General features: G+C 64.0%; 3 protein-coding genes across 3 annotated transcripts in view; 1 reads left to right on the top strand and 2 right to left on the bottom strand.

Moving 5' to 3' along the window:
* Positions 1-1,599: 1,599 nt before the first annotated feature.
* On the bottom strand, positions 1,600-8,198 carry PRRT2 (proline rich transmembrane protein 2). The gene is made up of 4 exons (XM_073346439.2): positions 8,058-8,198; positions 6,240-6,791; positions 5,131-5,263; positions 1,600-2,399 (listed from the first exon to the last, which is right to left on the bottom strand). Exons 2-4 carry the CDS (start codon positions 6,780-6,782, stop codon positions 2,389-2,391), a joined length of 687 nt encoding a protein of 228 aa, XP_073202540.1. The 5' UTR covers positions 6,783-6,791; positions 8,058-8,198; the 3' UTR covers positions 1,600-2,388.
* A 2,257-nt stretch (positions 8,199-10,455) lies between these two features.
* On the bottom strand, positions 10,456-17,320 carry MAZ (MYC associated zinc finger protein). Its single transcript, XM_078853025.1, is given in 10 exon segments — positions 10,456-10,543; positions 11,217-11,448; positions 13,620-13,791; positions 14,226-14,289; positions 14,414-14,670; positions 14,672-14,805; positions 14,808-15,069; positions 15,071-15,187; positions 17,124-17,213; positions 17,312-17,320. Coding segments are annotated over 9 exon segments (1,323 nt in total). The 3' UTR covers positions 10,456-10,543; positions 11,217-11,230.
* A 240-nt stretch (positions 17,321-17,560) lies between these two features.
* The window catches only part of LOC140912212 (eukaryotic translation initiation factor 3 subunit C), a 17,652-nt gene continuing 14,283 nt past the window's right edge, over positions 17,561-20,929 (top strand). The window contains 1 exon segment of the mRNA XM_078853024.1: positions 17,561-17,575. Within this exon segment, the coding sequence (XP_078709150.1) occupies positions 17,561-17,575 (15 nt within the window).

Below are 20,929 nucleotides of genomic sequence, written 5' to 3'. Positions count from 1 at the left end.
TAGAGGGGACCCGTGGGACAGCGGCGCAGGGGGGGCATGGGGGCTGGTTACAGGGGACCAGTGGGATGGGGTCTGTGGGGGGCTGGAGGAGGGGGCTAGAGGGGACCCATGGGACAGCGGCGCAGGGGGGGCATGGGGGCTGGTTACAGGGGACCCCCTGGCCTGCCCAGCCTGGCGCGTGGGCCCGACAGAGGGGGGTGCGGCCAGAGCCCAGCTTCCCGCAGACAGACACACGGACCCGTTCTCGTGCATCAGTTTATTGGCTTCTCATGCATCCGAATCGCTACAAAACAGGCCCCGGGGAGCCAGGGGGCACTGGGCCATGGGGTTCAGATTCACCCTGGTTTGGGGGTTCTCTGGAAAAGCAGGGGGCTGGGAATTATTTCCCGTGGGGGGTTAAAACCCACTATGCAACCCCCCCCAACTGATGGATGTGGGGCTATTCCACATCCTCCACGTAAGGAGGATTTAAGGGGGGGGACTTATTCCCCTCCCCCGTCAGCCAGCAGTTGCCTGCTGTGGGGCCAGATGGGAGCCAAACCCCTGGCCCCGCAAATGACTTAAATCCCTCCTTCCCTTTAAACAAATGCTTTTTTTAATGTGTCCCAGCCCCCCCCCCCCGATATTGAAACCACTCTAGTCACCTCTAGGGCCCATCGAGGAGTGACCCCCCTGTCCCCCATCGCCCCCCCACAATAGAGTATATAAAAACATGCATGTATAATACTGGCATGTCAACATCAAAACACAAGCCCCTTCATCGCCCCCCTGAAAATTCCAGCTGCCCCCCCATCTCCTCCCCAATTGTACTGTCCCCAGCCCTGTGCTCCTGCCCCCCCCAAATTACCCAGTGGATAGCGTGCAAAAGATGGGACCTGCAAGGGGGTGGGCTCGGCTGGGGGCATTCCCCTGCCCCCCAAAACCATCCCCATCCCCGCAAGGTTGGGTCTGTAACAGTCTGAAGTCACTTGGTGCCTGGGTGGGGTTGGCGTTGGGCCGGTTCCCGCCGCACTCCTCCGTCGGGCCTTTCTTGTTCTGTTGTTCCAGGCCCCCTGGCGCCGGCATCCCCCCTCGGCCCTGCCGCGGGTTCATCAGCCCGACCCGCCAGAGGGGCGAGGAGGCGCAGCCAACGAGCTGCCGGCATCTCTCCTCCCTTTGGCCCGTTTCGTTCTGTCCTTCCTCGCCCCCCGAAACGTGACTAGCCCGAGGCGGGGCAGGAGGGGAACCTCCGGCAACCTCTCCACCTTTCTCCCTCTTCCGTCCCCATTCAGACGCCTCCCACCCATCTCCCCCGTTGGCCAATGTGGGGTTGTAAATAGGATCAACGAGGAATTGGCGCCCAGCGGCATCTCTCCTTTTTGCCCCCTTCTTTGTTCTTTTGTTCCATGTCCCGCTGTAGGCCCCAAAATCCCAGTTCCTGGCTGGCTGGATCCCTGTGCAGCGGAGAGCCAGGGGAGAAGGGGCGTTGGGGTTTCCATCGCTGGCTCTGTTTCATTCGTCCGTTTGGGATGGGGCAAGCTGGGATGTAAACATGCCCCTGGCAGCCGAGGGGTCCCACTGGCGTCTCGGGCCCGCGCTTTTTCTTGTCTTGTAAACATGGAAATTGAAAGAGTTTTATTTGCTGTCGAAGGGGCAATGAGCCAGAAGGGAGGGAGGGCAAGGAAAGGGAGTGGGGGGAGGGATAGAAAGAAGGCCAAATGGAGGGAGTGTCACTGGATGGATGGATGAGTTGGCAGAAGGCTGGATGGACGGATGAAGGGATGGGTAGCTGGATGGATGGATGGACATACGCCAGGATGGGTGGACAGATACATCACTGAATGAATGGGTGGCAGGGGAGATGGATGGATGAATGGACAGACGGATGGATGGCCGGGGAGATGGATGGATGGATGGATGGCAGAGGGGATGGATGGATGGGTGGGTGGACAGACAGATGCATCACTGGATGGAAAAGTCGGTAGAAGACTGGACGGACAGCAGAATGGACGGGCTGCAGGACAGCTAGATGGACAGTAGGACTCCGGGATGGATGGACGGACGCAAGGATGGATGGCAGAATGGCTGGAAGGACAGCTAGATGGATAGTGGGATGGATGGACGGATGGACAGCGGGACGGATGGTTGGATGGCTGGATGGACAGCGGGACAAATGGATGAAAGCATACAGGTGGACAGATGGAGAGGGGTTTCTTCCTCCATTCTCTTTCTGTTCTTCTTTCCTGGCTCCGTCCCCGAGGCGGAAGGGGGATTGGAGGCCACACCCCTCTGTTGGCTGCCGTAATCCCCCTCTCCGCCCCCTCGGCCCCCCTGGATGGTTGGTCCCCATTAGAGCAGTGCCGGGGGAGCTCCTGGGTTGGGGGGGCTGGGGACAGCACGGAGTCGTCTTCACTGGAACACTGGGGAGGGATGGGGGGGTCAGGAGAAGGGGGAACAGGGAGGGGGAGCAGGGGGGCAGCATAGGGTCAGGAAGAGGTGTGGGTGGGGAAGAGAAGGACAGTTAATGCAGGGCATCTCAGGGTCCCAGGGAAGTCGTTTGGGGCATATCAGGGTCCGGGGGTGGGGGAGGGTTGAAGTCCTGGAGGGGTCATGTGGGGTGTGTTGGGGGAGGGCCATTCAGGGTGTATGAAAGTCCGGGGGGGGGGTTGTGCTGGGCTTTTTTGGCGGGGAATCGTGTATCAAGATCTTGGTGTATCAAGAGCTTGGGGGGTGATGTTTCGGGATCCTGGGAGTCACGTGGGGTGTATTGGGGTCTGTGGGAGTCATTTGGAGGTCTTGGTTGGGTGGTTCCAGGGGGGTCATGTGGGCAGAGTGTGGTCCTGGGAGGTTGTGTGGGGCATCATGGGGTTGTCTGAGGCGTAGGGGGGGCCTGAGGAAGATTTGGGGACCAAGAGGATTGTGTGTGGCAAATAGGGATCGAAGGGGGTATTTTGTGGTCCCAGGGAGTTGCGCTGGGTCCCAGGGGGGTTTTGGGGTTCCAGGGTGGGGTTGTGGCACTCCGTACCTCAGGGGAGTGCCCGGTAACCTCCCTGTTCCTCGTTTGGATGGGATTGGGATACTGCATATAAAACAGGCCAGGTGAGGTACAAGGGGAAGGTTATGATCTGCTGAAAGCCACGGTTCTATCGGAACGTGTCTATCATCGGTGCGTGTGAAGTTATGAGGCTGTGTTGTACGGTTGTGAGGTGGGGAATCGGCCAGATATTAGCTGCCCGGAGACACCAGCAAGGGAACAAACTGATGCCCAGGTGGGTGTCGAACAACCATCAACAGCCAGCGTCCAGCAAGGGAGCTACAGAGCAATGACAGGGAAATTGCTCAACCTTGTCTGGGGTCTCAGCAATGCCCCCAGACCAGACATGCCTGGACTTGTGCTCTCCAAGCACGGGGCCTGACCGTGGAAAAGAGGGGACGGGGCCACATGGTTTCTCCTTTCTCCTCCCCCACCCCACACTGGAGGCAGGGAGAATGCTGGAGCTGAGGAGACTGGTCCCCAGGCTAACAGGGAGAGCCGGCGTGTGAGACTAACCAACGTGCAGTATCCAGCAGGGTGAGAAAAATGACTTTGTCCCGATATTCCCTAGTCTCTAGGTGGGGAATTTAGCCTGCGCACGTCTCTGTTACTGTCCTTTGGTAACTACTCTGACTTTTGCCTATCACTTCTAACCCATCGTCTGTGATCAAGAAGCCGATTCTCGTGGTGATCCTTACCGGGGAGTTTGCCTGCAGGGTTTGGACAATCTGCCCAGGTTACAAAGGCTGGTGTGTGTCCACTCGCCACTGATGATGTGGGGAACCACTTAATAAACGTACATTGCTCAAGAACGGGTCAGGAGCAGCACAAGACGGTATGGTCCTGAGCTGGGAGGATCTGGCTGATGCCTTTCCCTGTGTGTCCCATGAGTGGCCCCAGCCAGGCGTGAGATTCTCCCCGTGGGGACAGGTGAGTGATCGCAGCGCCTGGAGGGGGTCACTAGCAGGACATTGTGGGAGACAGCCCAGGCTGGGGAGAGAGTTCAGGGGGGCACAGCGGTCCCACAGTCCCAGGTTGCACCCTGGGAATCCCGTCACAGGGGCATTTGGGGGTTCCAGAGCATTCTGTGGGACATATTGGGTCCAGGGGGTCATGTGAGGCCTATCAGGGCCGTGGTGTCATGTGGGGCATTTTAGGGTCCCAGTGGGATTGTGTGGGGTGTATCCTGGGTGCTCCATGGGATCCCAGGGAGTGTACTGTGGTCCCAGGGGGTCAGGAGGGGTGGGAATTTTGGGGTACGAGGGGTGGGTGTATCAGGATTCCAGGGGCATATCAGGGTCCAGGGGTCCTGGGGATGTTTATGGGTCCCTTGGGATTGTGTGGGCCTTATCGGGGTCTTGAGGGACATTTGGGAGTCCAGGGGTCATGTGGGATGAACCGGGGTCCCAGGGGCATTTCAAGGTCCTGTGGGGTTGTGTGGGCTGAATCAGAGTCCCAGAGGGTATTTCAGGGGATTCTGCAAGGCGTATTGGGGTGCCAGCAAAATTTGGGGGTCCCAGGGCATATCAGGGTCCCAGGGGGATTGTGCAGGGTGTATTGGGGTTCTGGGGGGTATTCAGGGTCCCAAGTGGCTGTGTGGGGTGTTTTGCGATCCCAGGGGGTGTTTCTGTGGTCCCAGGGGGAATGTGTGCAGCAAATTGGGGTACCGGGGAGGTCATGTGGGACATGTTGTGTCTTGGGGGTTGGGCAGGACACACTGGAGTCCCAGGGGATCATGCAGGGCATATTGGGGTCCTGGGAGTCACGGGGGGTGAATTGGAGTCCCAGGGGGTGCATCAGGGTCCCAGGAGTGTATGGGCTTCCCAGGTGCACATCGAGATCCTGGGGGTATATTGGGGTCCTGGGAGTGAATGGGGGTCCCGGGGGCATTTTGGGGTCCCAGGAGTGTTTCAGCATCCTGGGAGCATGTCAAAATTCTGGGCGGGCCTATGGGGGTCCTGGGGACATATCAGGGTCCCAGAGATGTATCGAGGTCCTGGGGGCATTTCGGGGTCCAAGGGTGATTTGGGGTCCTGGGGACATATGGGGGCTCTGGGGGAGATTTGGGGTCCCTGGGGGCAATTCGGGAGGTTCCGGGGGCCGCGCCCCTCACTCACGGCCGAAGTTGATGGCGACCGAGAGGATGATGATGATGACGCCCCCGAGCAGGGCCACCATGCTCAGCAGTTTGGCCACACGGCCCAGCCGCCGCGCCCCGTCCACGTCCCCCTGCTGCAGGCTGTTCCGGGACTGTGGGGAGAGACGTGGGGTAAGATGGGGGGGGGCTCCTGGCCCCATAACCCCCCCCACATCACCGCCCGAGACCCCCTCCCGCATGGCAGGGGGCAGGGGCAGGGCAGGGGATATCTGTGGCCCCGAGAGCTATTGGGGAAATAGTGGGGGATATGGGGCATGCGGGGGGGGGGTCTGGTGGGTTTGGGGTACAGCAGGAGGGGTGGGTGGAGTATTTTGGAGGACTGGGGACTGCAGTGGGGTTATTGGATTCTTCGGGATTTTCTGGGGCCCAGAGGCTATTGGGGTGCAGTGTGGGGTTGTTGGGGGCTTTGGGGACATGGTGGGTTGGGGGGGCGCAGTGTGGAATACTAAGGTGCAGTGGGGGTTTTGATGTGACGTGGACAGTTTTGGGTTGCAGTGGGGGGATACTGGGGGCATGTTGGGGGGCTCTGGGGGGTGCTGGGTTTCTGGAGCACATGGGGTGAGGTGGGGTTCTGGGGGTGCTGGGTTTCTGGGAAGCATGCAGGTGAGATGGGGGACTGGGGGGTGCAATGGGTTTCTGCGGGACATGGGGGCATGGTGGGGGGCTCTGGAGGTGCAGTGGGTTTCTGTGGGGCATGAGGGCTGCAGCAGGGGGCTCTGGGATGTGGTGTTTCTGAGGGGGTGCAAAGGGGGGTTCTGGGGGCACATTGGGTTCCTGGCAGGCATGGGGGGGCATGGTGGGGAGCTCTGGGGTGTGGTGGGTTTCCAGGGAGCATGGGGGGTATGTTGGGGGGCTCTGGGGTGGTCTGGGGGCATAGTGGGAGGCTCTGGGGGGTAGTTGTTTTCTGGGGGGCTCTGGGAAACAGTGGGTTTCACAGGTTTCTGGGGGGCATGTTGGGGGCTCTGGAGTGGGCTGGGAGTGCGGTGGGGGCTCTGAGTGGTGGTGGGGGCTCTGGAGGGGAGGTGGAGGGCTCTGGGGGGCAGTGGGGGGCTTGGGGGTGGCTCTCACCATGACGGAGTAAACGAAGGCGACGATGTTGATGGGCCAGATGGGGCAGAAGCAGGCCAGGGCGGCCAGCAGGATGTAATCCCGCGGCTTCTCCGCCTCCGGGCCCCCCTCGGCCCCCGAGGGCTGGCGGCTCAGGCTAGGACGGGGCGAGCCTGCCCCCGCCAGATGCACCTGGGACCCCACCAGGCTGCCCCGCACCCGCGGCCCCCCGTTAGCGCTGGCCTTGCCCCCCAAGTCGCCCAGGGAGGCCGATTTGGAGCGAGCAGGGGCCGGAGTGGGGGGGGAGGTTTGGGGGGGGCAGGGGGCACCCCCCACACCCACGGCCTGTCCATTTTGTTGGGGCCCCTCCTCGGGCTCCCCCTCATCCTCCACCATCACAGTCACTGCTGGTGAGGGGGGGGCATCTGGGGCCGAGGGGGGAATGTCTGGGGCCGAAGGGGGGGCATCTGGGGCCGAGGGGGGAACGTCTGGGGCCGAGGGGGGTGACTGCAGCTCAGTTGGCCCCAGGGGGGGTGTCTCGTCCTTTTCCATGTCGTCCGACATTGGGGTGCCCTGGGCGAAGAGATGGGAGGGGTAGAGACACAGGGACACAGACCCACAACTCACTGCCCCACCCCCGAACCTCCTCCCACCCCCCACTTCCCCCCAACTCCCTCCCATCCCCCACCCCTACTGCCCCAACCCCCTCCTGCCCCACACTCCCTCTCATCCCCCACTTCCCCACCCCCAACCTCCCCCCCTCCCATCCCCCCTGCCCCACCCACCAAAAAAACCTCCCATCCCCCACTGTCCCAATCTCCTCCCACCCCCCACAATTCCCTCCCATCCCCCACCCCTACTGCCCCCCAACCTCCTCCAGCCCCACACTCCCTCTCATCCCCCACTTCCCCACCCCCAACCTCCTCCCATCCCCCAACTGCCCCACCCACGAACCTCCTCCCACCCCTCACTGCCCCACGCCCCAAAAAACCCTCCCACCCCGCACTGCCCCCCCAAACTCCCTCCCAGCCCCCACCCCTACTGCCCCCCAACCCCCTCCAGTCCCACACTCCCTCCCATCCTCCACTTCCTCAACCCGAACTTCCTCCCATCCCCAACTGCACCCAACCTCCTCTCATCCCGCCACTTCCCCCCATCTCCCTCTCATCCCCCACTTCCCCACCCCCAACTTCCTCCCATCCCCCACTCCCCCCAAAAAAACCCTACCATCCCCCACTGCTCAATCTCCTCCCACCCCCAACTCCCTCCCATCCCCCACTCCTACTGCCCCCAACCCCCTCCTGCCCCAAACTCCCTCCCATCCCCTACTGCCCCACCCCCGAATCTTCTCACTGCCCCACCCCCCAAAAAAAACCCTACCATCCCCCACTGCCCCAACCTCCTGCCACCCCCACTTCCCCCCCAAACTCCCTCCCATACCCCACTGGCCCACCCCGAATCTCCTCCCACCTCCACTGCCCCAACCTCCTCCAATCCCCCACTCCCCCCCGAACTCCCTCCCATCCCCCACCCCTACTGCCCCCGAACCCCCTCTCATCCCCCACCCCAACATCCTCCCACCCCCCCACAACTCCCTCCCATCCGCACCCCCTACTGCCCCAACCTCCTCCCACCCCACTCCCTTCTGGCCCCCAAGCCCCTCGTGTCCCCCCCATTCCCCCCCGGAGCCCCCTCCCATCCGCCAACACCTCCCGGGGGCTGGCTTGGGTTGTTTTCCCTTATCTCAGGGTGGGGGAGGGGAAGAGAGGCAGGCCAGGGCCCCCCTCCCCCGCTCCCCCTGTGCCGGCGGCTCCTGCCCCGGGGGGGGTCGGTCCCTACCTGTCGCGCTGCCCGAGATGCTGGGGGGGACCCGGGTGCGGCGGCTGCAGACAGGCTCCCCCCCCACCCCCGGGAGGCGGGATGGAGCGAGCGAGGGAAACGCGCTAGCGGAGGGAGGGAGGCAACAGCCAGCCCCCCCCGCCCCCCGGCTTTGTCTGGGGCTGAGACTGACCCCCCCCAGCCCCCACCCCCGTCACATGCAGCTACAGCCGCCTCGGGACTGGAGCAGTCAGCTCAGCCCCCCCCCCCCCCCAGCGCCGCCTAGGGGGGCAGCCCCTGGGAGAGGGGGCACCGGGGAGGGAGGTGGCTTCGGGTGGAGCGGGGGCTGCAGGTCGGGAGTGAGGGGCACCGCTTAGCTGCGGGGGGCTGCGGGTCGGGAGCGAGGGGCGCCCCAGGGCCGGGTGGGGGGGGGCTGCGGGTCGGGAGCGAGGGGCGCCCCAGGGCCGGGTGGGGGGGGCTTGCGGGTCGGGAGCGAGGGCGCCCCAGGGCCGGGTCGGGGGGCTGCGGGTCGGGAGCGAGGGGCGCCCCAGGGCCGGGTGGGGGGCTGCGGGTCGGGAGCGAGGGGCACCCCAGGGCCGGGTCGGGGGGCTGCGGGACGGGAGCGAGGGGCGCCCCAGGGCCGGGTGGGGGGCTGCGGGTCGGGAGCGAGGGCACCCCAGGGCTCACCCCCCGCCCCGGCGGGTTATAAATGTTGGCTGCGGGACTGGGCGCGAGAGATTTTAGCTCGTTCCGTGGGGAGAGTCGGGGGGGCCAGAGCCGCGGGAACCGCCCAGAAACACCCCGCCCCCCCAGCCCCCCAGGGATTCCCGGCCTCTGCAGGAGGCGGGGGGGGGCAGCTCCCAGTCCCCCCCCCCGCTCGGTGACTCAGGCCCTGGCTCAATAGCAGTTTAATGGGGGCGAGCGGCGCCGGGGGGGTCCCAGGGGAGGGAGCGATGCCCCCCGGCGCGGGGGTCCCGGCAGCGGCTGGGGGCAGGGAGCTGGGGGGGAGCTCCGCAGTGGGGGATGGGGCCTGGGGGGTGCCTGGGAGGGGATCCCGGCTGGGAGGGTGGTAGGAGCTGTGTTGGGGGGCATAGACACCCCCCACTTCCACCCAGCCCCCGCTCTTGGCTTTGAGAGACCCTACAATAAACGAAGGACATTGGGTTGCTGGGTTTTCACCCTTGTTACTAAAAGCCTTCGCTGGTGAGACATGGGGGTGAGGAGGGAAATGGGTCCCTGGAGAGGCAGGGAAGTGGGGCCCCAGGGACGGAGGGAGGGAAGTGGGGTCCCGGGGGGGGAGTGGGGTCCCCTGGGAGGCAGGGAGGGAAGTGGGGCAGCAGGGGGGGGAGTGTGGTCTCTGGGAGGCAAGGAGAGATATGGGCACCGGGAGGGGAGTGGGGTGCCCGGGGAGGCAGCGAGGGAAGTGGGGTACGGGGGGTTCCCGGTGCTGTCGCGTTAGAAGAAAGACTCAAGGCGGCGCGTGGTTTATTCGTCGTGGTTTTATACAATACAAAAGAGCGCGGGGGAACCCCCAGACGTCGGGGGGCCATGCAGGGGGGCGGGGGCTGAGTCAACGCGAGACGCGGCTGGACCGAGAACACGAACACGAGAAAACAAAATAAATCATAAAATCCCATAGAAAACGGCGGGGGGGGGGGGGGGGACGGACAGAGGGAGGTCTGGGGGGTCAGGAGACCCCTGGACAGAAGGGTGCCAAGGCTGGGGGGAAACTGGGGGGACCCCAGGACAGAAGGAATCGGAGGTCTCCCCTATGGGAGGGGGGATTGGACCAGGGCTGGTACCAGCCCCCAGCAATATCCGTGACACTCCCCAGCTAGCCAGCCCTGGGCCCCCCTGCACCTTCATGAATCCGGCTGGTGAGGGGGTGGGAGCTCTGGGGCTGGGCCAGGGGTTCCCTACAGACCTCAGGGCCCAGATGCAGCTGCCCCAGGACTCCTGGGTTCTCTGTAGACCTTGGGGCGCAGGGCCCAGATGCAGCTGCCTCCAGACACCGGGGTCCCCTATAGACCTCGGCCCATTCCCCAGCCAAGGATGGAGTAAGATTGATTTTGGGATTGGGGGGGCTATTGGGGGGTTTAGAGGTGAGGGGGCCCCTCTGTCCAGGGAGAAGAGGACGGTTGGGGAGGGCAGGCTGTGGGGCCTGTCTGGACAGGGGAGGTGGGCGGTCCCCATCTCTCTGGGGGGAGGGGATGGTGGGGGGCCCCCGTCTGTCCGGTGTCGCGTCCTCCCTTTGCCAAGCGTGAGGAGAGGACCCAACATTCAATCCTCCCTGGCCGCGGGTTCTGGTTCCGGCAGCGCCGTGGGGGGCTCCAGCGGCGCTGTGGGGGGATGACCTTGGGGGAAGGGTCAGCTCCTGCCCCCCACGAATCACCAGGGCTGCGTGGGGAGCGGTTGGCTCACCACAGGGGCCCCCTCCATGGGCAGGACAGTGACGGCCGACGTGGGCGGGGCCGCTGCTGCTGCCAGGGGGCACAGCTCGCCCGTACCTGTGGGGGGAGACAGAGATGAGAGGGTGTGTGTGGGTGCCTCCCATAATACCCCCAGCACATCCTGTTAACTCTGAACCCTACTGACTCCCACCTGGCTAGTTCTGCCCCCTCCACACACAGACAGACCCTGGATCAGACAGACACACTCATGCTCTAAGAGTGGGGGAGGGGCTAACACCAGATCCTTTGATCTTGGGGCACAGGGCCCAGACCCAGCTGTCCCCGGACGCCAGGGTTCCCTACAGACCTTGGGGCCCAGACACAGCCACCCCCAGGACTCCTGGGGTCCCTATAGATCTTGGGGCGCAGCCGCAGCCACCCCTGGACGCTGGGTTCTCAATAGACCTTGGGGTCCAGGGCCCAGAGGCAGCCGCCCCCGGACGCTTGGGTTCTCTAGAGACCTTGGGGCCCAGGGCTCAGATGCAGCTGCCCCTGGATGCCAGGGTTTTCTACAGACCTCGGGGCGCAGATGCAGCTGCCCCTAGGACTCCTGGGTTCTCTGTAGACCTTGGGGCGCAGGGCCCAGATGCAGCTGCCTCCAGACCCCGGGGTCCCCTATAGACCTTGGGCACAGGCCCCAGACGCAGCCGCCCCTGGACACTGGGGTTCTCTAGAGACCTTGGGGCGCAGGGCCCAGAGGCTCCCCTCCCCCAGTAGGCGAGCAGCTTGCCTGTCCCTGGCGATTCACCGCAGCGGTTGGGCCTCAGCGGGCGCGGCCCCGGGCCCCTCTCCGGCTCCAGCCCCGGCCCCGGCCCCAGCGTGCGTCTGCAGGTGCCCGTTGAGCTGTGCCGGGGTCTTACAGTGCACGCCGCACAGCTTGCACAGGAAGCGCTCCACCCGCGGGGCCGACAGTCCGTGGTCCTTGACTGCATGCACCCGGAGGTAAGCCGCTGTGGTGAACCCTACGGGGGGCGAGAAGGACAAACCACCAGGTCAGCGTCCGCCACACAACCCTGGGGCCTGTTCTACTCTGCTGCTGCGGTGCTCTGCCCCAGAGGCGGCTGCATCTCAACACCGGGCCAGGGGTCCCCGTAGGAACTGCCCCGGCCCCGCCCCAGAGGCGGCTGCGTCTCAACACCGGGCCCAGGGGTCCCCGTAGGAACTGCCCCGGCCCCGCCCCAGAGGCGGCTGCGTCTCAACACCGGACCAGGGGGCCCCGTAGGAACTGCCCCGGCCCCGCCCCAGAGGCGGCTGCGTCTCAACACCGGACCAGGGGGCCCCGTAGGAACTGCCCCGGCCCCGCCCCAGAGGCGGCTGCATCTCAACACCGGGCCAGGGGTCCCCGTAGAACTGCCCCGGCCCCCGCCCCAGAGGCGGCTGCGTCTCAACACCGGGCCAGGGGTCCCCGTAGGAACTGCCCGGCCCCGCCCCAGAGGCGGCTGCGTCTCAACACCGGGCCAGGGGTCCCCGTAGGAACTGCCCCGGCCCCGCCCCAGAGGCGGCTGCGTCTCAACACCGGGCCAGGGGTCCCCCGTAGGAACTGCCCCGGCCCCGCCCCAGAGGCGGCTGCGTCTCAGCACCGGGCCAGGGGTCCCCGTAGGAACTGCCCCGGCCCCGCCCCAGAGGCGGCTGCGTCTCAGCACCGGTCCAGGGGGCCCCGTAGGAACTGCCCCGGCCCCGCCCCAGAGGCGGCTGCGTCTCAGCACCGGTCCAGGGGGCCCCGTAGGAACTGCCCCGGCCCCGCCCCAGAGGCGGCTGCGTCTCAGCACCGGACCAGGGGTCCCCGTAGGAACTGCCCCGGCCCCGCCCCAGAGGCGGCTGCGTCTCAGCACCGGTCCAGGGGGCCCCGTAGGAACTGCCCCGGCCCCGCCCCAGAGGCGGCTGCGTCAGCACCAGTTGAAAAAACGTGAGAGGTGCAAGCTCGTTAACGTCTGCCCGCGTGTGACAAGCCTGGCCCGGCAGCCCTCTGCCCCGGCCCCAGACATCGAGAGAGCACCGCGGGCCCGGGTCAGTCCCGGCAGAGCCGGGGACGGAAGGTGGGGACCTGCCTGGTCGCCTGGCAGGCCCCAGGATGAGGGCAGAGGCCTTTGGTCCATGATGAGGCCGTGCAGGAACAGGTCCAGCCACAAGGGGGCAGGCTACACACCCGCCGCCCTCGCCTACCTTGTGTGCAGGGAACTTCCGCAGTGGGGGGCCCGGTCATTCGGAGGTGCTCTGCCTGCCCAGCGACCCCGGCCTGACGCGCCTGGCGCCCCAGGGACACAGAGCCCATGCTTGGCCTGTCGCTCGGGAAGACAGGGCCCAGCGCCCCCAGCCTGGCACTCTCCACTCCCAGTGCCCCGGGGCCTGCCCTGAGCCTGGCACGCCCCATACCTGGTATCCCGGGAAGACGAGTCCCACCCCTGGCCTGGCATTGCCCATGCATGGCACCCCAGGGAGATGGGGCCCACCCCAGCCTGGTGCTCCCCACACCCGGCACCCTGGGAAGATGGGGCACATGCGTGACCTGGCACTCCCCATGCCTCGGGGTCTGCCCTGAGCCTGGCACTCCTCACACCTGGTGCCATGGGGAGACGGGGCACATGCCTGGCCTGTCACTTCCCACATCTGGCATCCCGGGAAGACAAGTCCTGCCCCTGGCCTGGCACTGTCCATGCATGGCACCCCAGGGAGATGGGGCCCACCCCCAGCCTGGTGCTCCCCACACCCGGCACCCTGGGAAGATGGGGCACATGCGTGACCTGGCACTCCCCATGCCTCGGGGTCTGCCCTGAGCCTGGCACTCCTCACACCTGGTGCCATGGGGAGACGGGGCACATGCCTGGCCTGTCACTTCCCACATCTGGCATCCCGGGAAGACAAGTCCCGCCCCTGGCCTGGCACTGTCCATGCATGGCACCCCAGGGAGATGGGGCCCACCCCCAGCCTGGTGCTCCCACACCCGGCACCCTGGGAAGATGGGGTCTACCCCCGGCCTGGTGCTCCCCACGCCCTGGGAGACGGGGCCCATGCCTGGCCTGGCACTCCCACCCCCGGTGGGTACAGTGGGGGTAGAGCCCAGCCCAGTAGTGGGTCTGGCAGCACCGGGGGCACACGGCTCTCACTCTCTCGCACACACACGGGTGCCCCCTACCTTTGTTGCACAGCTCACAGATGTGGTTGGGCCCCTGGCTGTGCACCTTCATGTGGTCCGTGATGTAGGCCGCGCTCAGCATCTTGCCGCACACGTGACACGGCACCTTCTCCTCGTGGCGCACCGTGTGTGCCCGCAGCCGGTCCTTCGTGGCAAAGGCCGCCTCGCACGTCTGGGAGGAGCCGGGGGGGGGGTTAGGGGCAAGCCAAGGGGCCGGCCCCCTGGGCTGCCATCCCGGACATCTTGCTCTCCCTAGAAGCACTCTGGGGCCCCTCTAGGGGAGTTGTCCCAGATGCCTGGGTCCCATCCCAGTCTCTGGTAGAGCTGTGGGGCCCCTTGTGGGAGCTGTCACACACGCCTGGGTCCCATACCCAGTTGCGGTCTCTGGGAGCGCTGTGGGACTCCTCAGGGAAGCCATCCTGGACGACTGGGTCCCATTCCCCACCCCAGTCCCCCCAGAAGTGCTGTGAGGACCCCTGGAGGAGCTGTCCCCGGACACCTGGGTCCCGTCCCCCACCCCAGTCCTCTCTAGACGCTGTGGCGTTTCTGTGGGGCTGCGGGCCCCTGGGGGGGTAGGGCGCAGGGGGGATGCGGGCGGGTAGGTACCTCACATTTGAAGGGTCTCTCTGTCGAATGCACCTGGCGCACGTGGCTGTTGAGATGGTCTGGCCTATGGGGGGAGCAAACACAGGTCACGGCTTGGCAACCCCCCTGCAGCCCCAGCCGCCAGGCTGGCGAGGGGCTCTCTGGCCAGCCAGCGCCCCGCTCGGCTCCCCCCCCCGCGGCGGCCGTACCGGGAGAAGCTCTTGCCGCAGTGGCTGCAGACGTAGGGCTTGTGCACGGCGCCGTCGTGGGAGCGCACATGGTAACTCATGCGGTCCTTGCGCTTGAAGCGCTGCTGGCAGACGGGGCACTGGTAGGGCTTCTCGTCCGAGTGCGACAGCTTGTGCCGGTTGAGGTGGTAGACGTCGCGGAAGGCCTTGCCGCACATCTCGCAGGCGTGATTCTTCCGGATCCGCTTGCCAGAGGCCGTGGTGGTCACCAGCCCTGCAGGCCCCGCCCCCCTCCGCCCCTGGCGCGGCCCCGCCCCCCCCGGCCCCCAGGGCCGAGACGCTCAGCAGGCTGAGGGGCACCATGGTGGGCATCTTCATGGCGGCAGGGCTGGGGCGGGCAGCCTTGGCGCCCGGTGGATGGCCTCGTGGCGCCGGAGGTTGTAGCCGTTCTTGAACTCCTTGGCGCAGAGCGAGCAGATGTACGGCCCCTTGCTTTTCGACTTCTTCTGGGCCTCGCTGGGTGGGGGCGGCGCGGGCGGCTGGGCCGGGGGGGGCTGGGAGGCGGCCTGCGGGGCTGGGGCCACCTGCCCCCCGCTGCCCTCGGGCCCTGGCGGCTGCTGTTTCAGGGCTGCCGTGTCCACCGTGGAGGCAGCTGGAGCTGAGGCCGTGGCAGCCGCCCACCACCGCCGCGGCTGCGGCCGTCTCCTGGGCGGCTGCCAGCACCGGGAGCAGGTCCACCTGCAGGGAATCAGCAGAGGTGGCTGGAGCGGGTGGCGGGGGTGCTGTGGTGGCAGCCTGCGGGGGAGGCAGAGGGGGTTAGAGGGAGGCGGGGGCAGACTCAGAAGAGGCGTCACAGTCAAAACCAACTAGGGTAAATTCCAGCCCCCCAAGCTTTGGATTTTCCATTGGAATTCCTGGGAAATTCCAGCCCCCAAAACTTTGTTCAGAGAGACAAAAGCCTGTTCAATTAATTAATTACAAAGAAACAAACAAGCCTGGGAAGTTCCACGCTCCAGAAGCTTATGGATAACAAAGACGTGAGCAATCCCGGAAAGCCTTTTGTATTTGGTTAACCCAGGAATTCTGGCCCGACTCAATTTTGGTCATTTTATTTTGTTTCATGCCCTGTGACGCTGTAATTCAAAGCCAAACGTCATCAGATTTAATTTTAATTATTTAAAAATACATGGAAAACCCTTCTGCCTCCCCAACAACAACTGAAGAAATCAATTTGTTACCTGTAAAAAAATTCTAGGGGAAAAAAAATTGAAAGATTTATTTTAATATAATCCAGGAAAGTCCAGCACAACAAAAATACCGGTCTTTAAAATAACCAAGTGACAAGGTTAGTTTGTCCTAGAAATTTTAAGGGGTTTTTCAATAAATTCAAAACACTGTAGGTGCAATTTCGCATTTTCTAAAGATAAAGTGAAATATTTACGGGGGGGGGCAGAGGGGAACACATTTCAGCTAAGAAATCTCTTTAATTTTTATATATCTATACAAATTTAAAACAACTGCGATGTCTTAGGTAAAAAAAAATTCAATGCACCATTTTAAAAATGAAATGAGAAATTCCAACACAATTTTTTTAAATTTAAGGGAAAATAATGAGAAAAACAATAATGTAATATATTACCTTACATATTTTGACTGCATTTTTTCATAAAACATACAGAATTATATTAGATCTGTAATGTAAAATGTCTAATCAGATTATATACACAATAAGCTTCCTTGGCTTATTTACCTGGAGAAATTCTGAAACAATGAACCCTGTTATGTTAAAGATTGTTATGGAATTCTCACTTTTTCAAATAAATTATTTACAAAAATAAACTGGGAGAAATTCCAACACAAACCAACTCATTTTATTTTAATTGCGGAAAATAACTCGGAAATTCAAGACCAAAAAACTTTCTTATCTTTATTCTGACCATCTGAGGCCCCACTCCTCTGGAGATTTACGCACGGGACTAATTTTAGCCGTGAAAACCGTCTTACTAATTCAATGGGTCAATTCACACTCCTAAAACTAAAGGTGCATAGGACTTTGGAGGCCGGGATTGTCTATCATGATACAGATAAAGTGCAACTCAGATTGCCAGTTCGAAACAGCTAACCCTTACGAGCGTGGATGTAACTAGCCAAAAGCAATTTGTAGGAATATTTGTTTATTTAAAGTTAATTCCTTGTCATAATGCTTTTCATTAGTAACCTTAACTGTGATCCCCAAGCCCCATTTAAAACTCTCCCAGCAACACCATTGCTATGTACTTCACGTAACTGATCCCGTACCCAGGTAGTCAGATGGTATAATCGCTAGAAATTGTATAATCAAATCAGATGCAATTATGAACTGCAGGACACAGTTAAGGAAATCTATAACGGGAATTTTTGAACCAATTTTGCCCTTACTTGAGATATTTCCACAAATATCTTATTTTAGAGCCATAACCTTCTGGTTTTGCCACTTGTGGAAAGGCTTTAAGATCATTCCAGAAAACAATTTAAAGATAACGAAAGCAGAGTGTTTCTGTTGGACTAAACTATACGGGGATTCCTTGCCTGGTGCTGAGATGGATTTAAATTGGTGCCCCCTAGAGGGGAAAGGCCCAAGTCCCGTCCCCCGAGCCAGCCAGTGCCCGGCCCTGCGTAAATATCTGACCCAGCACCCTGTAGAGGAGAAAGTCCCCGTGTCCCTGGCAGCCCTGCTGCCGCATTTGCTCACCTGGAAGGGGCTCTGGGTGCAGCCCTGGGAGGCGAAAAACCGGGACTGGATTTCGGCCCCGACCTGGAGGGGATTCTGTGTGTGACTCTGCTAATGTGAGAGGAGAGGTGGGTCAGAGGAGCCATGGGAGATGGGAGCAGGGAGCTCGCCCGAGAGTCACTAAGCCCCGGGGTGGGGATGGGAAATACCAAGCTCATCAGTGCGGGAGTTAACTCTGGTCCCTAACAATGGCCACGGTTTGCTGCTGATCATCCAGTGGAACGGTTTCCCCTCCCCCACCCAAGCAGGAGGGGCTGTGATGGTAACAGCCAATGGGAGTGGGTTCGGGGACATGGTGGAGGAGAGGAGGGAGAGGCAGAGGGCAGTCTGAAGAAGACATGAGACAGTGGGGGACCTGGGTAGGAGGGTCTAGGCAGGGAGGGGGAGGGCTGTGTTGTATGGAGAAGTGGGAGGTGAGGCAGCAGTGGGGCAGTGGAGGGGTCACAGGGCTAGGAAGGGGTCATGGGGTGAAAGAGCAGAAGGGTAGGGGAGGGGTTTTCTCTGAAGAGTGGGGTCACGGGGAGAGGGTCTCTCTGAGGGATCATGAGATGGAGAGCAGTGGGTGTGGGGCTCTCTGTGAGGGAGGGACCACAGAGTGGGGGAGGAGTGCAGTGGGGGAGAGTCTCTGTGAGGGGTGGGGCCATAGGGTGGAGGAGGAAGGATCTCTGAGAGGGGAAGGTGGTGGGGAGAGGTCACACAGTTTGGCAGGGGTTCCTCTGAAGGGAGGGTCATGTGCTGCTTGGGGAGGGGTCCCCGTGAGGGGAGGTGGTAACATGATGGGGAGGGGTCCCCGTGAGGGGAGGATGGTGAGGGAGGGGTCTCATGATGGGGGAAGGGTCCCTGCAAAGTGAGGGGTCACAGATTGGGAGAAGGGTCCCTGTAAGGGGAGGGTCACACAGAGAGGGAGAGGTGGCTGTGAGAGGAGGGTGGTGGGGAGGGGTCCCTGTAAGGCAAGTACCACACACTGGGGGCAGGCTCCTGTGAGGAGAGGGGTCCCTGTGATGGGAGGTCACACAGTGGGGGAGGGGTTCCTGCGAGAGGAGGGTCACACAGTGGGGGGAGGGGTTCTTGTGAGGGAAGGGTCACATGGTGGGGGAGGGGGTCACACGGTGAGGGAAGGGTCCCTGTGACGGGAGGGTTCACAGTAGGTGATAAGGTCACATGGTGGGGGAGAGGTCTCTGTGAGGGGATGGTCACGCGGTGGGGGAGGGGTTTCTGTGAGGGGAGGGGTCCCGGTGGGGGAGGGTCACGTGGTGGGGGAGGGTCTCTGGGAAGGGAGGGTCCCGGCGGGGGAGGGTCACGCGGTGGGGGAGGGGTTTCTGTGAGGGGAAGGTCACGCGGTGGGGGAGGGGTTCCTGTGAGGGGAGGGGTCCCGGCGGGGGAGGGTCACGCGGTGGGGGAGGATTTCCTGTGAGGGGAGGGGTCCCGGTGGGGGAGGGTCACGTGGTGGGGGAGGGGTTCCTGTGAGGGGAGGGGGTCCCGGCGGGGGAGGGTCACGCGGTGGGGGAGGGGTCTCTGGAGGGGAGGGGTCCCGGCAGGGGAGGGTCACGCGGTGGGGGAGGGGTTCCTGTGAGGGGAGGGGTCCCGGCGGGGGAGGGTCACGCGGTGGGGGAGGGGTCTCTGTGAGGGGGAGGGGTCCTGGCGGGGGAGGGTCACGCGGTGGGGGAGGGTCTCTGTGAGGGGAGGGGTCCCGGCGGGGGAGGGTCACGCGGTGGGGGAGGGGTCCCGGCGGGGGAGGGTCACGCGGTGGGGAGGGGTCTCTGTGAGGGGAAGGTCACGCGGTGGGGGAGGGGTTCCTGTGAGGGGAGGGGTCCTGGCAGGGGAGGGTCACGCGGTGGGGGGAGGGGTGTTTGTGAGGGGAAGGTCACGCGGTGGGGGAGGGGTTCCTGTGAGGGGAGGGGTCCTGGCGGGGGAGGGTCACGCGTGGGGGAGGGGTCTCTGGGAGGGGAGGGGTCCCGGCAGGGGAGGGTCACGCGGTGGGGGAGGGGTTCCTGTGAGGGGAGGGGTCCCGGCGGGGGAGGGTCACGCGGTTGGGGAGGGGTCTCTGTGAGGGGAGGGGTCCCGGCGGGGGAGGGTCACGCGGTGGGGGAGGGGTCTCTGTGAGGGGAAGGTCACGCGGTGGGGGAGGGGTCTCTGTGAGGGAAGGGGTCCCGGCGGGGGAGGGTCACGCGGTGGGGAGGATTTCCTGTGAGGGGAGGGGTCCCGGCGGGGGAGGGTCACGTGGTGGGGGAGGGGTTCCTGTGAGGGGAGGGGTCCCGGCGGGGGAGGGTCAGGCGGTGGGGGGAGGGGTCTCTGGGAGGGGAGGGGTCCCGGCAGGGGAGGGTCACGCGGTTGGGGAGGAGTCTCTGGGAAGGGAGGGGTCTCTGGGAGGGGAGGGTCACGCGGTGGGGGAGGGGTTCCTGTGAGGGGAGGGGTCCCGGCGGGGGAGGATCACGCGGTGGGGGAGGGGTCTCTGTGAGGGGAAGGTCACGCGGTGGGGGAGGGGTTCCTGTGAAGGGAGGGGTCCTGGCAGGGGAGGGTCACGCGGTGGGGGAGGGGTTCCTGTGAGGGGAGGGGTCTCTGTGAGGGGAAGGTCACGCGGTGGGGGAGGGGTTCCTGTGAAGGGAGGGGTCCTGGCAGGGGAGGGTCACGCGGTGGGGGAGGGGTTCCTGTGAGGGGAAGGTCACGCGGTGGGGGAGGGGTTCCTGTGAGGGGAGGGGTCTCTGTGAGGGGAAGGTCACGCGGTGGGGGAGGGTTCCTGTGAAGGGAGGGGTCCTGGCAGGGGAGGGTCACGTGGTGGGGGAGGGGTTCCTGTGAGGGGAAGGTCACGCGGTGGGGGAGGGGTTCCTGTGAGGGGAGTGGTCTCTGTGAGGGGAAGGTCACGCGGTGGGGGAGGGGTTCCTGTGAAGGGAGGGGTCCCGGCAGGGGAGGGTCACGCGGTGGGGGAGGGGTTCCTGTGAGGGGAGGGGTCCCGGCGGGGGAGGGTCACGCGGTGGGGGAGGGGTTCCTGTGAGGGGAGGGGTCTCTGTGAGGGGAAGGTCACGCGGTGGGGGAGGGGTTCCTGTGAAGGGAGGGGTCCTGGCAGGGGAGGGTCACGCGGTGGGGGAGGGGTTCCTGTGAGGGGAAGGTCACGCGGTGGGGGAGGGGTTCCTGTGAGGGGAGGGGTCTCTGTGAGGGGAAGGTCACGCGGTGGGGGAGGGGGTTCCTGTGAAGGGAGGGGTCCTGGCAGGGGAGGGTCACGCGGTGGGGGAGGGGTTCCTGTGAGGGGAAGGTCACGCGGTGGGGGAGGGGTTCCTGTGAGGGGAGTGGTCTCTGTGAGGGGAAGGTCACGCGGTGGGGGAGGGGTTCCTGTGAAGGGAGGGGTCCCGGCAGGGGAGGGTCACGCGGTGGGGGAGGGGTTCCTGTGAGGGGAGGGGTCCCGGCGGGGGAGGGTCACGCGGTGGGGGAGGGGTTCCTGTGAGGGGAGGGGTGCCGGCGGGGGAGGGTCACGCGGTGGGGGAGGGGTCTGTGGGAGGGGAGGGGTCCCGGCGGGGGAGGGTCACGCGGTGGGGGAGGGGTTTCTGTGAGGGGAGGGGTCCGGCGGGGGAGGGTCACGCGGTGGGGGAGGGGTCTCTGTGAGGGGAGGGGTCCCGGCGGGGGAGGGTCACGCGGTGGGGGAGGGGTCTCTGGGAGGGGAGGGGTCCCGGCGGGGGAAGGTCACGCGGTGGGGGAGGGGTCTCTGTGAGGGGAGGGGTCCCGGCGGGGGAGGGTCACGCGGTGGGGGGAGGGGTCACTCTGAGATAGCGCGT

Source organism: Lepidochelys kempii, chromosome 6 (genome assembly GCF_965140285.1).
Source record: "Lepidochelys kempii isolate rLepKem1 chromosome 6, rLepKem1.hap1, whole genome shotgun sequence".
NCBI lineage: Eukaryota > Metazoa > Chordata > Testudines > Cheloniidae > Lepidochelys > Lepidochelys kempii.
Note: the sequence above shows the minus strand (reverse complement) of the source record. Positions and strands in the feature narration are given on the sequence as shown.